Below are 14,411 nucleotides of genomic sequence, written 5' to 3' on the forward strand. Positions count from 1 at the left end.
CTGGCACTCCAGTGTTACCCCGGATCCCTTTGGGGGCCAAGCTTTATTCATGCCTCATAAGGGGAAAGTTTACTCCTTTATCTGAATTAACCTGAACACAGTAACTGCTCTCCACTAGCAACACTTCAGACTGGCAAAGAAAATTAGAGCCTCCAAATGGAGAAATAGATGCAGTGTAGACAGGGGCACCACCTTCGCTCACTTTAGCAGGAAGCCTTTAACCTCATTATTGGATCATGTGTTCAGTTTTGCTTGGTTTTTTTTGTTGTTGAGGTTTTTTTTGGCTATTGTTGGGGTTCTTTTTAAGGAGCCAGTTCCTTCTCTAATCTAGTAAAGATACCCACCAACTCCAAACATTTTGCTCACATAGAAGAAGCTGAATAATGACAGCATATTATTAAATACCATTAGTAGATAGACCATGGAAGTACCAACCATATTTATAGCTATCCAGCAGCCATCTGACAAACAAAGTTTAAATGAAATGCAGTGGGTTTGAAAATACTTCTCGGGCCTCAGCATAAATAAAATGTGCATAGATCATACCTGCCCGGGCAAGTGGTGGACTGATTCAGTAACAGCTTCTATTACCCGTGCTATCACAACTGATAAACAGCTGACCACCAAAACAAGGAACTGCTCAGGGATTGGTATTTTTCTGTTTTCGTCTTCTTGTTGTGGGGTTTTTTTGGTTTTTGGTTTTTTTTTTTTTTTTAATCAGGATGACCAAAAGTGGAGTCCAACAACTGGAAGATTAGCTGATGCCCTGGATGTGGTCCAGGGCACCACAGAAATTCTGAAAGTGGAGAGTCAGAAATTTTTCTATAATTGGCAGCTTTGTTTCCTTAACAGTTTTCTCCCTTCGGGGCATTTCAGGACAGCATGCTGGGCTGTTTACAGTTTTGGAAAGAGCGTTACACAGCCCAGCCCCAAGCCTTTTACTTGCTTTGCGCCAGCTGTCCTCGAAGAAGCCTTAAGAATACCCAGCCTCAGAGCGATATAAGCTCACTCGTAATTGTCACTTTTACAGATGCTGAACCTTTAGAAAACCAAAGTGAAGCAGCAAATTGGTAATACTTCATGGTGGTACAGTACCCCATGAAAACACTGACAAAAAGGTAAGGAGAGAAGAGGAATAAAAAGAAGCACATTCAAATCGCCATATAGAAAGGACATCATGATATTTTATGCATTGTGCAGTGGTTTACCATTCCAATCCGAAGCTTTAGCACTTTACAGAGATGAAGGTCCCATCTCTTACCACGCCCGGCTCCGCCCACATCTTTGGCGCTATTAATTTTGTGGAGGTTCTGGTACTACCGTTCTGGGAGCACAGCTGGCTTTGATACAAAGAAGAATATCGGAGTGCTACCTCATGTTATTCAATTCTCCATTGGGGGAAAAAAAGTTATTTCACGTGGCCTTCAGCTCTCAGACTACAAATCTATTACCACTCCAAAGGACTTCTTAGTTGCATTCTGAGCCCAACACTGAAAGCCCTTCCTGATGTGTGCGTACAGAAACAGCGTAAACAGCTCTACCAGTGTTTAAAAAGAAAAGGAAAAAAAAGCTGCAATCAGTAAATGCTATTTATAACAGCAGTTCTATCCAAAAGATACAAATGTCCAAATAATTTCAGAAATTTTGCTGCCCAAAGAGGTCTCAAGTGACTGATGAAGAAAGAAGCAACATTAAGTGAAATATAAAAGCTGTCTCTGGCTTTGCAATCTGGGATCCACAGAGAGAATGCATGTATAAGCTTCCCTAGAAAAGACCACAGAGGAGAAAAGCATGCGCTGATAGTTTCTGTCTCAAAGTCTCTTTGTCAAGTTTTTAGACTTCCAGAATGCATTGACTGTAAAATGGATACGATCCACATAGGTTATGGGCCAGTGTAAGCTGTACACTTTGTATTAAAAGAACACAGATAGGGAAAAAAAAACCCCAACAAAACAAAAACAAAACTGTTGTGAACAATGAAGCATGTCACTGACCTGCACAAACACAAGCAAACTTGTCTCTAGAAAAGAAGAGAAACAGATTATTAGTACTCTGAACTATCCCAGCTCTGGCCATGGACTTACCTATCTTGTAAGCCAGTAACTTCTGTTTTCAAACTGTCTGTTCTTAAGCGAAGTGTCCAGCACTAACAATAAAGCTTGCCATTTCATTTATTCCAAATTAAACTGCAGCATCTCAGGGTTTGAATATCAGCAAGACATTAAAGAGTTCAAGAGTATTTTTATTGTATTTAATAAATTGTAGTAATTTAATAAACATTAGTAATAATTTAGCATTCCCACTATTGTACATGTGGGTGGGTTCTCCAAAAACGATCAGAAGATCATCAGACAGGCGTGAAAACAGCGTATGCAGCCCAAATGCTTTATCTTCACTGCCAGCGATCCTCACGTAGGCCGTAGTCCCAAGACATGCTATTTCCTCAAAGTATTTTCTACAACAAATCAGTTTCCATTGTACTTCACACGGTTTAATTTTGAGGCAAATTGCCTTGTCAAGACCCCTATGTCTTTCAGAAGCTCAAAAGAGCAAAGAAGAAAACACTGTGCACACTGAAGACAGTCAGAGATCGTCTTGCCAATGACTATGGACTACACAGACCCTCCTTCTGTTACAGGAGCTTCATTGATAAAGCAATAAAACCTGGTTCTGAGACCCACAGACAGGAGATCTCCCAGAATGAACCGGATGCCTAAAACATCATTTGGAATATATGTGAGCAATCACACAGCTCCGGGGACTTTCTAGTTCCCTTCCTTATTTACATTCTAAGTTTTTCCCCCCTCTGCAATACAGAGAGTACGATGCCAACATCTTCCTAAACTGCATAAAACAATACCATGTAAGAAGCCCCAGAAACGCTATTCCAGGTAGAAGACCTGAATTCTACCAGCAGTTTTATTAAAAATATTGATTCAATTCATACCAAGTGTCGTACCATTCCCGCTAACCCTTTCCATGTCTCCACTTGAAAGACTGAGCAAAATCAAAAAAAGTTTATGAAAACCAAAACAAAAAAGCTGATTTGCCTTCTTTTGCACTGCATCAACTCAGCTAAACAAACAAGACAACTCAGAGAGTCCTAGTTTGGTAAGTAATCGAACTATGTAGCACTGGAATTTGAACAATGCTATAACAACAACAAAAATCAGTAAAAAAAGGGTGACGTGACTCATATCCAGAATAGTTCCATGGATCGAAACTTAAGGCAAGCACTGGAGGAACAGGACTATGTTCAGTATTAAGCGACAGGGCCACATGAATTTCTGACAATGAACCTGATTTAAATTTTCCTCAAACAACAGGATTTGTCTTCCCTTAACTCCATTCGTAGTACTTCCATATGAACTTTATGACCATTCTCAGAGGTTCTAGCTCTTCTTGGTTTAAAATCAAAACAAAACAAAAAAAAAACAGAAAATGTTTTGTATAGAGACAACTTCAAGTTACCTTGCAGCAATATCTAAATGAACAGAAAACTGGAAATAAAGTTAAATTGGAAATAAAGTTACATTGCATTGGAATCTTTAAACAAGACTAACTCACAAACAAAAATAGCCCACAGAGGTATAACAATTACCTTAAGCATGATTAATCAAAACAATGAAAAAAGCACAACTAGAATCCATTCTTTCACTCTGTTTCTACTTTTATGTCCTTTATTATGCTTTTTAAAAAAAAAAAAGGCAGCTTAATTTAAGACACTAGAATCATGTAGATTCCTGACATTAGAGCACAGAGCCAGTCTTCAACCAAGTGCCCCTAAATATGAAAAAAACCAACACTAAAAAAAAGCCTTAGGAAGAGAGAAAGTAAGTTTATGATGCAACTATGCAACAGAGTCCAAAACCAATACATGAAGGCACTTTCACTATACGGCCCTGGTTTTAGTCTTCAAAGTTTTTAAGATATTCCCCAAAGTATTATTTTGTAAGCTGAAGTTTTCCCTTGGTTAAGGCCAGAGAGATTTGGAAAGTAATTCCAAAGCACATCTTCTGCAGATGCAGACACACCGCTCTAAGGTGTATCCACAGCTCTAAGCGCTTCCACATAAATCAGAACAGGGTTCCTAAAGAAAAATAACTTGTGCTTCATGATTAAAAAATTCAATGCCACATCTTAAACTGAAACTACAAACAGCTCAGGAAAGTCAATTACATTACAAAGATGTCAATAGTACGTTGTCATTTCAAGATCCTATATGACTGCAACAAGGAGCTGATTGCCATTAGAATCTTAATTTGTCTTCCCAGCCTGGATTAAATGAGTTATAATACCCTTAAGAGAACTTTTCAGTCCAAAGTAGTACATTAAACTGCTAGTTATTTACAGCAAAATGATAAGGAAGTGGAAGAGAAACTTGCAGATACCAACTCCCAAAGGTCAGAAAACGAATGGTAAATATAAGAAGGGAAGTAATAAAAATAGAAGTAAGTGATCAGCTGTGTCTGGAGTCTGACAGTTTCATTTATTAATGAGAATACGGAGCACTTTCATGACTATTACTACCATTTCCACATAAACTTAATGAATTCTTGAGAAGAGAGGTATTAGTTCCAATCCAGAAGATAGGAAGAGAATAACTACAATTTCACAAAGCTGTAAGGTAAGTCAAAAGGCAGAACTGAGATCCAGAAGCCTAAGAGTTGGTTTCCCCAATTCATACTCAAACCATGGCATCTTTTGCTAAGTACTGTACACAGCAAGAAATGAGGGACAGAGAGAAAAGAGAGAACTAGAGCAATGTAGAGAGAGACAAATAGAGCGACATAGAATTCAGGTTAACCCCTTAAGAGAATTATTCTCATTTAGATAGGAAAGGAAAGGAATTTTCAATTCAAAATCCCACTATTTACATTAACAGTCACATCAAGGTTCCTCAAGCTCAAGAGCCACGGCCAAGTGCCCCCTAGTGACATCATACACGCAGGAGAAATTCAGGAGCACTAACGTTACAGAATAGCAGCAGCATCAGGTATCCACAAGATGAAGACAACGTATTTTATGCATTCAAGGCTGCACTTAAGGTATGTGCACCTTATCCAAGTAATAAAGAAAAAGCAACTGGAAGCGAGAATATATTTTAAAAAACGCAGTTCATATAGTTTCCTGCTCACACAGAAATAATCAAATAAGGTAACAAGTCAAAAAGCAAAAGTGATCAACACAGAAGCTGAAGTCTTCACACACAGATGTATCAGAACTAAAGAAGAGGTGGGAGACAAGATTTAGACTCTGAACAAAGAAACACGGCCAATTCTTGACACCCTTTCCCTTCTTGGCCATGGACTGAGGCTGTGGGAGAAGTATAAAGTGAGGGGGGAAAGTGTCCGAAACACGGGTCGGAGACCCCTCTCAGCAATTCTCACGCTGCTCAAGGTGGAGAATTAGTGCTACATACCAGGAAGAGGACAGCAGGAATCGCTCTGCCGGGACAGCCCAAAAGACCTCACTGAGAACATTCGAAGTGGAGCTGTGCGAGCACACAGATTAAGATGACTCTCTCCACGCTCAGGCCTGGCACCTCATCCTCTGCGCCTTCAACAAACAGTTTACAAAAACCGGAGACAATAAAGAGTTACTAGACAACAATCCTGGTCAGAGTTCTTAACAACCAGCATTAAATCCTGAGAGGCAGACGAGTAGGTCTCTTCTTGTTTTAAGCAACCCAATCACTTGGTCTTTCATTAAGCGACTACTATATCATTTAACAACTTTCCATTAAAATATTTCTAATATTAATCCTCTTCCACTACACGTCACCTCGTTATTCGCTTTTGAAAACCACAATTCTTTTGTCCTCACCTCGCTAATATTTTGTTTCTATCACCCTCCTTGCCAGGTTAGTGCAGGGCTACTAACACAAAACACACAAGGTAACTATTAACATGCACTGTGGCCTTTATCAGGTCTCCAATAATACAAACTCAATGGGGGGGGGGGGAAATAGTACCTTAATGCTATTTGTATTAATAGTACTAATAAGTATTAACATCAATAACTTTATAAGAGCCTTGAATTCCGTGAGCTCACCGTGGCATAAAAGACACTTAAAGTTACTTTCCAGAAGTTCTATAAAAAATTACGGCACAAAAAAGGAGTAAGTATTCAAATCCCTAACTTATGGCGACGGGATACTGGCAGACAGTATCGTTGCTTGCCTTCTTTGTAACTGGTTGTTACAGCTGCATAGAAGTTAAAAGTGCTGCACAGAAAATGGAAAAGTAGGAAACAACCAAACAAGAATCCAGGGGGTCAGTTATGACTCAGAAAAGGGCAAAAGAAAGAAAACTAAGAAGAAGCTGTCAGCAAAGTAAACATTCTGCGTAAACTCCCCAGCAACTAAATCTGAAAAGGCAAGTCCAGATATTTGGATCCAAATAAATTCTTCATTCCAAGTATTAGAAAAAAATATAAATGCTAATGGACTGCCCTTCTCATTAACATCCGCGCTGCCACAAATCAACAGATGAGTAAAGGATGCTTATTTCTTACCGTCGAAACACAAACGGACCAATTTTTAAAAAAATATTTATCTACAGCAACGCCAGTTGTGGACTACAGAACTAGTAAGCAAGCTACACTGAAGAGTTATGAATGTTAGAAATTGCATTACAGCAGCCTTTCAGAACACAAACAAGGATTTTAAATTTAGCAGAGAATTTCAGGTACTGTTGCCTACGTCACCCGTAAGGCATTCAAATCTGCCTGGATTTAACCCCATACCACGTTCTGAAAACTGACCCAACAACAAAATTAAACAGTCCGGTAATGGATTGGCAGTAAGTGTACATTACCAGCAGGTCATTCTTAGGTCCCATTTTAACATTCCCATTAGCAATTTGAAAGAGGATGGGAGTGGCAAAGGCAAAGAAGCCAGATGACATTTGCAGAGGACACCAAACTGGGTGGAGCAGTAAACAAGGACAAATATAGAAAAACACAGTGGGTTTTTATATAGACATCTAAGAACATTTCATACGGAGGAGAAAATGGAGCAGCACTGAGCGCTCTTCCTGAACATATTTCTACGGACTCTGCACTCATACAGCTGATCCTCCTGAGGACTAGCCTGCACCTAGACAATAGCTACTCTTGAATCGGCCTCTTACAACACAACGATACCGTAAAAGCGTGCATTGGGAAAAATTCTGCGTAACCATCTAAAACATCTCTTGAAGAGTGCAGGAAGCCTGTTGCAAAAATTGCTTTGCGCAGACAGTGGAAAAGCACGGTACTGACACGATCAGAATGATCTCAAAAACCTCAGCGAACACTACACAAGTTGACGCGTTGTCTGGAGGAATACTGTAGGTGAGAACAAAACCGTTCCTATAGCTCGTGCATTAGCTGGGTGCGCTCCCTCACAAGAAAAGAGGTAGCCCAGTGTCATCGTGCCAGAGGCACACATGAATGCGTTTTAGGCAAAAATACGACTTACACAAGCAAGCGTCCTGCAACGCACGATGAAAAGCAGAAGGAGAGAGAGAGAAGACCACACTTACTTCACATTTTATTTGGCTAAGCCCAGGAAAAAACAACAACAACAATTTATTATTTCAAAACAGCAGCCCCACAAGGCAGCCCGGCCTTGCCCAGACCGCGGGTGCGTGGAAGCCCCGGCCGGCCCTGCGGGCGCAGCAGGAGGGCGGGGGGCGACGGGGAGGGCAGCTCAAGGCACCCAGGCTCGGATTTTAAAAGCCGGGCTTTAGGAGCGCTCAGCCGGGCGGGGGACCGCGGGGCAGGGGCAGCTCTCCGGGACTCGGGAGCCGCTTTCCTCGGAGGCCTCCCCGCCCTCCCGTCCCCCAGCACCGGCCCGACCCCGCCGGCCCGGGGCAGCGCGGCCCGCCGTGGCCACGGCAGCCTCCCCGCTCCCCCCGCCGCAGGCCGCAGTCCCGGAGCTCCCGAACAAAGGCCCCGGCAGCCAGCCCCGGCCCCCTCCCCGGCCCGGCCCCGCTCCGCCCGCCGCGGCCCGGCGGCCCCGCGCGGGCAGGTGCCCGCCACCTTCCGGGGCGCCGCCGCGGGGACGGCCGCGCCCGCCCGCCCGGGGAGCGGCGGCGGCGCGGCCCTGGCCTAGAGCCGGGCCGAGCGCGTAGGCCCGGAGCCTACCTGGTGCGGAAGGGCCAGGGCCGGGCGGAGCGGAGCGGGGCCGGGGCCAGGGCCGGGCCCGGAAGGAGCGGCCCCCAGTGCTCGGTCGTCGCCGCCGCCTCTCCGAGCTCCGGCCAGGCGAGCCAGCCGAGCGCCGAGCCGGACCCGAAGAGCGGCGCCGAGAGCGGTACCAAGGCCCGAGCAGCCGAAGCTAGAACGCCGCCAGGCCGCCCCAGCCGAGCGAAGAGCTCTTCCACCGCGGCGCGGCGCTGCTCTGCGCGCGGCCGCCCGGGGGCGACGGAGGGCAGGCGAGACGAGTCGAGCCCGGAGGGCGGCGAGGGGCCGGTGCCGGGCCTGGCCGCCTCCCCGCGCCCACGGGTGCCCGGGGCTCGCCGCCGGACGGGGCGGCTGCGGGCGGGGGCCGGGGCGGGCAGCCAGCGCTGTGCCAGGCACCCGGTGAAGGGAAAAATCGCGGTGTGGCGGGCGGGCCTCGGCCTGCCCCCGCGAAGCCCCTCGAGGCCGTGCCGGGCCTGGCACCGGGCCGTTACCCCGAGGCGGGGAAGCCTCGGGCGGGCAGCGCCCGGCTCCCTCTCCCGCGGAGACTGTTTCTTTTAAATCTCACCCGCAGCACGTTCTCCACGTCTCACGCATCTTTTTTATTTTCCCCCTCATGACTGATACAGAGTGGAAAAAATATAATTAAAACCAGGCAAGAAAAGAGAGGTGGTATCAGCGTGAAACACGCTTAGAGAGAAAAAGATAAGGGTGCGGGGTGAGATGTAACCGAGAAGATTCTTCTCCCGAAATAGCAGAGCGCTAATATTTATTGTTATGTATCGATCTCCAACGTGGCGGGCGGTGAAGAGACGCAGCCCCTTTGGAAGGGGGGCACCCTGCGAGGAGAGGCCCTCGGGAGGCAGGAGTACGGGGTGCCGTGTCTTCCTCCCTCATCTGCCTCGGAGAAGCGGGAGCCTCGGGAGGGACCTGGCGGTTGGAAGGAAAATCTAAGCGAGCCAGGGCGCTTTGCAGCAGTAAGTCGGCAAGGGGAAAAAAGGCCCGGACAGGTGATGTTTAGGGCTTGAGGTTTGCTGTAATACACGGGATCGGAGGGAGCAAAGGCAGCCTGCAGCACAGCTAGACAGTCTTCGAGGAGGTGTTCTAAAGGAAAACTGAAAAGGGCTGGTGATGGGATTTTACAAGGAATTTAGTCAAGTAAAGAAAACTGAGAATACCTTGGACAGTCAGTCACTGTCATCCTCCAACACATGACTGAGATTTATCAGAAATTACACGGTCAGGGTAGACTTTACTTTTCAAGGTTCTGACAATGCACAGATTTGTAAGTTCTCCAGAATGCAGCTGGCGAGATGAGGTGAAAGTACAGAGGAGCAAGAAAGCAAAAAAGAAACATGAATCTCAAGCTGTCAAATTTAAATATTGTCTAAACCCGAGGGAAAAGAGAAAAGTCTAGGTGAATCTTTTTGAAAGAAGTTGCGTAGGAGTACATGGGGCAAACTCGTCTCCAGATGAGGAAGTTCCATTTCCCAAGTGAACTGAAGGGTACTGACATCGGACTCAAGGAAGAACAGTCGTTTTGATGAGCGGATTGGCCTTGTCTGGTGCGGCCTGGTGCAGGTTTTGCCCAAACTGATAAGCAGTGCGATCAGTTTTGAAATTAAAACTCTACCAAAGGTGACAGTGGCTGAAGGAAGACAAAAACCCAGCAGCAAACGTGTTCCAGGAAAAGCCTCCACTTTGAGTTCACTCTGGTCTCGGCACACGCTGAGAAGAGCTATTCATAGCATAAGCTGAGAAACTCCAGCTCATCGTTACGTGGCAGCGTTTGTACCTACACGTGTCCGAGTCTCACTTGACCTTAGCGTCACCCACGCCGCTCATTCAGTGTCTGCTGGCATTTAGGTCTAAAGATCAGTATTTTTAGCATAGTCTGTCAGATAGGATTATGAGCCATCAGGCACCATATACAGCAGCAGCTCTTACCTTAAAAATGCTTTTTTAAGAAACAAATGCTTTTTTAAGAAAACACTGCTTGTCTCTTCTTCCTAAGTAAAAGGAGCAGGGGTTTTGCCAGTGAGCAATAGTAGTTCCTACGTGATACTTCATGGGAAGATGTGTAAAGCAAATAGAATTACATCTCAGATTGTTGTACATATTATGTTACAGTTCTCATCAAGGCTTGTGAAAACGTGCTGCTTATACATCATAAAGCATGCTTGGTTTTCTATAAGATAGTAAATGCTTACTGCCATTGCAAACCTGACAGAACTGTATCTAATCCTGCATCTTCATCCTACACTTAGGAACGTGTCCCATACTTTCTTATTCTTCAAATGTGGGGCATGATCCAGGCTCATTTCCTCTAAAAGAACAGACCTGCCGTGCCAGATGGTTGCACTGCTACTTTCAGTAGCTGCATTTTTGCAGCATTCTGCATTCCCTACCACTTTTGTTTCATTTACTGCCCAGTAAACAATAAAATCTAAGAAACAAAATTTTCTCAGACTGTTCTCAAGAGATCCTTGGAAACACTTCCATCTTTTGGAACGAGAACATTGCCAGGCATTTCCAGTCCTGTGCCAGCAACAACTGCGTGCATTAGTCGTCTTTTTCCACTGAATAGGTCGGTTGCCAGAAGTGGTAAAGCAGCCTTGCTGTACCTCAGCTCTGATCTAAACGGAGAACTTTTGCAATCAGTTCGATTTTTGTGACCCAGTCCTCGGCATTTCTTTTACAGCAGCCAACAAGATGAGTAGTTACTGGCAATTTGTGTTGTGGCAGACATACCTAGTGAGAACTAGACCTACCTTCACTAGCCCACCTCCTAATATCTGTTAAGTAACTGACAGAGTCAGCCACAGCTTAACATCTCCCCCAGTCTGTTTGGGAAAGCAGAAACCTTCAGCCCTTCTTGACCTTCTAGGTACGTGCAAGCACCAGTGAGTACCCAGCAAAAAGCCAGACTCCTCGCAGAACACAGCTGTCGGCTTTCAGAGGAATCGCTGGGTTTTGCAAGATGTGCAAAACGGTATTTAGCAAGAATTTAGATCTGCAAGCGAAAAGGTAAATGTTTGCTTTGCTGCTCATGAATTCAGGGTAGACATGAGTCCACATGGAAATTTGATTTTTAAACAGTATTTCACACAAATTGATCATAAATGTTTTGGGTTACACAGTGGCATAGAACTGTTGCTTTGTAAAACAGTGCGAGGCTTACAGATTTTTCATAATTATCAAAGACAATTTCCCAAGTTTCTGCACTGATGTCACATTAGCCATTGTTCTCTAAATCAGATGAAAGGGGACTCTATAAGCATCACAACAGTAAAAATTTAGCAATTAAATTGCATCTCTGGAGAGATCGAGAGAAATTCAGAACACTGCCTGAAATGAAGAGAGTAAAATTTCTCCTCGTCTCACGTCTGCTTAGTCCTCACAAACTTAAAGAAGAAGAAGTGGCATATTTTCTCTGTATATCTTCCCAGATGAACCGTTAGAAGCCTTCCCTCTGTCACAACATTAGCTAAAATGAGTAAGTAAAAGCTCCTGACGAATACGACAGGCTTCCGAGTCCATTGATTCCATTTGCTCGTACTCTTCTTCCGGTTGTTCCATGTGTCCTGTGGCCGGGGAAGACCACACGTCCAGCCCGTGTTCCAGGGAGATGTTATGGAGCACACAGCAGGCCAGAATGATGTGGCTGGATTTCTCTGGAGAATACTGCAGGGTGCCTTTGGACCCATCCAGGCAGCGGAAACGCGACCGAATGGTTCTGAACGTCCGCTCAATGACATTGTGAGTGGCAGAATGCGCCATGTTGTAACGATATTCCGCAGGTGTCTCGGGGATATGCAGAGGGGTCATCAACCACGTTCGGAGAAAGAAGGAGCTGTCACCTGTTGGCAGCGGAAAGGAGGAGGACAGGTTACATACCTACAGTTAATCACAGACTGCAGCTCTTCACCCTCGGTTTTCTGGTACTGCAGATACAGAATAACTTATTTCTGTGGCTAAAACAGAAGGCATGAGAAAACATGTAACTCAGATTTACAAATGTGACAAACAACAAAATAAAGACATTCCGTTTTACACAGGGAAATCCTGGAAGAACACGGAAGAGTTTTAAGAGAATTCATTTACTACATAATACAGTGAAAGACCGTATACAGTCTGTAATACCGCTGGACTAGAATTAAAAATTGCATAAGTCAGCTTAGAAACGTGTAGGAAAACAAGGTCTTAACAGAAAGAATGTACACTCATACATACAATAATCAGAGTGTATAAAGCAGAGATTGGAAATTACTGTTCTAGACTTCTAAGAGAATGATCGTCCAAACTGAATCGCAAATCTCAAGGAATTTGCAGGAAAGCAATCAGCAGTAAATGTACCACTTGTGCCCAGAGGCTCTAGATTCAAAGAGGAACCAAGATATAATAGACTTTCCACAGAAAACAACAATGAAAAATTGACTTACCAAGTAGCCAGCCATCCTTATGTAGCTCAGTTTCAAATTGGCTTGTAAGGGCTGCCTGCTGTAACACCGTGCAGTCGGGCAGGCTGCCGGGCCAGTGCGTTTCTGCACTCAGGAGGACTCCCCTGGCGTCGCACACCATCAGACAGTTCAGAGAATGGAGACCCTTTCGGTTCACGTAGGACAGGTCCTCAGCATTTGGCGCTTTGATTGCCACGTGGGTGCAGTCAACCACCCCCAGCACTCCCGGCATGCCTGCCAGCCCATAAAAGTCATCCTTCAGGCTCTGAACGGTGGCTTCATCCTCAGGAAAGTGAATAAACTGTGAGGCTCTTTCCACCAATGCCTCGGTTACATTGGCAACACAGCGGCTCATGGAGGCTTGACTAATGCCAATAGCATCCCCCATGCGAGTCTGGAAGGAGCCGGAGGTATAGAAACCCAGGGCAGCAAGTATCTGCGTCTCTGGACTGATGGCCCTGGACCGCTGCGTAGGGCGAGAGAGACTGGCTCCCAGGAGATCCACCAGGTAGTAAATGAACTGTCGGGGAAAGCCGTACGTGGATACTAGATACTCATCCGTGACATCCTCCAGCTTGAAGCGATCCAGAGTCCTGTGTCCGCGGCCATAGAGCAAGAGGTCGCAGTCAAGAACCGCAATAGGTACGGCCATGGCTAACGGCCGGGGGGGTCCTCTGGGGCTCTGCTGTTACAGAGCTTTCCCCAGAGCCTTCACCTGCACAAACCAAAGGGGAAGGAGACTCAGCATGGTTTTTACCGGTCAGCCTTTCAGACTCCGTTACCACTCAGGTCACGCAACAAATCCTTTTACTTCTTTCTATCTGCTTTTAACAGCACGGGGGTCGAAGCAGGGGGGCTCACCGCGGAGCTGACAACTCCCCAGCCCTGCCTGGCGGGAGGGGGCCCGGCGCTGACAGGAATTCACGTCCCGTGACGGGGAGGGGGCTGGTGCACCACAGCAGCCCGCTTCCCGCGCTGGGGAACCGTCCCCAGCCGCCGCCGACCCGGCCACGTTCGCACCCGGAATGGCAGAGACACGAACCGCCGGTAGCCGTGTGTGTCGGTGTGTCCCCCCCGCCCCGCTGCCGTCGGGCGGGTGAAAACGGGCCCGGCGGGCCCTGCCCTTGCCGGACGCCCCTGCGCGCTGAGGGGCAGCGAAGCGACCCCGTCGGCAGCGCCCGGACGCCCCCGCCGGCCGCCGACTCGGCCCTTACCGGCCTGCGGCCGCTTCCAGGCCGTCCCCCGCCCCCGAGGAACCCGCGGCCTCCGCCGCGCTGCCCGCCGGCCCGGCCCCCGCGGCGGGCGGCGCCGTTACCGCTACCCCGCCGAGGTCCCCGCGGCAGATTCGCCACAGCAAGGGGCCCCCGGCGGGAGCGGCGGTGGGCGCTGCCCCTCTTATCACGGCCCCGGCTCCTTCTCCTGCCGGCCCGCCGGCCCGGGGCGGCGCGGGTGGGCGGGGAGCGGCGGCGGCTCCGTGTGGAAAGTGCCGCCGCGGACGCCCAGGCACCTCCCTCCCCCCGCCCGCCCGCAGCGGATGAAAACAAACAGCGGCGGCGGCGATGGCGGCGGCGCGGCGCAGGCCGCGGCTCTGAGGGCAGTGGTAGCCCGACCCCCGCCGCCGGCCTCGCACCCCTACAGGCGCTGACACCCGCAGCGGAGCCGGCCGGCAGCGAGACCCCCGCCGGCCCGGGCGCCGGGGCCCGGGACCGAGGAGGAGGCGGAGGAGGAGGGGCGCTGGCCGGAGCCCCAGGGCGACCGCGGGGCCTCTGGGGCTCGGAAGCGCCGGGA

The 14,411-nt window shown here is 47.5% G+C and overlaps 2 protein-coding genes across 8 annotated transcripts in view; both read right to left on the reverse strand.

Annotated features, from left to right (window-relative positions):
* AMBRA1 (autophagy and beclin 1 regulator 1) overlaps window positions 1-8,312 on the reverse strand; it is a 135,052-nt gene extending 126,740 nt beyond the window's left edge. For 3 of the 7 annotated variants that reach the window (XM_075152204.1, XM_075152206.1, XM_075152207.1), the window contains exons 1-2: window positions 8,131-8,312; window positions 5,423-5,559 (exon numbers count right to left, since the gene is read on the reverse strand). The gene's annotated coding sequence lies outside the window, so the exon portion shown is untranslated. The remainder of the gene's footprint in view (window positions 1-5,422; window positions 5,560-8,130) is intronic. The other 4 variants (XM_075152200.1, XM_075152202.1, XM_075152208.1 and 1 more) reach the window with 4 other exon arrangements.
* Window positions 8,313-8,576: 264 nt separating this feature from the next.
* On the reverse strand, window positions 8,577-14,048 carry HARBI1 (harbinger transposase derived 1). Its single transcript, XM_075152224.1, has 3 exons — window positions 13,838-14,048; window positions 12,606-13,338; window positions 8,577-12,023 (listed from the first exon to the last, which is right to left on the reverse strand). The coding sequence occupies exons 2-3, from the start codon at window positions 13,273-13,275 to the stop codon at window positions 11,647-11,649; spliced, it is 1,047 nt and encodes a 348-aa protein (XP_075008325.1). The 5' UTR covers window positions 13,276-13,338; window positions 13,838-14,048; the 3' UTR covers window positions 8,577-11,646.
* Window positions 14,049-14,411: the final 363 nt, after the last annotated feature.

This window comes from Calonectris borealis, chromosome 5 (assembly GCF_964195595.1).
Source record: "Calonectris borealis chromosome 5, bCalBor7.hap1.2, whole genome shotgun sequence".
NCBI classification, from domain to species: domain Eukaryota; kingdom Metazoa; phylum Chordata; class Aves; order Procellariiformes; family Procellariidae; genus Calonectris; species Calonectris borealis.

What these genes read in the sequence shown, in the direction of transcription:
- HARBI1 (XM_075152224.1), bottom strand. Translation starts at nt 13,275, where the DNA reads ATGGCCGTACCTATTGCGGTTCTTGACTGCGACCTCTTGCTCTATGGC. An exon ending in TAAGGATGGCTGGCTACTTG is followed by an intron (nt 12,024 to 12,605) that starts GTAAGTCAATTT and finishes CGCTGCCAACAG; the next exon opens with GTGACAGCTCCTTCTTTCTC.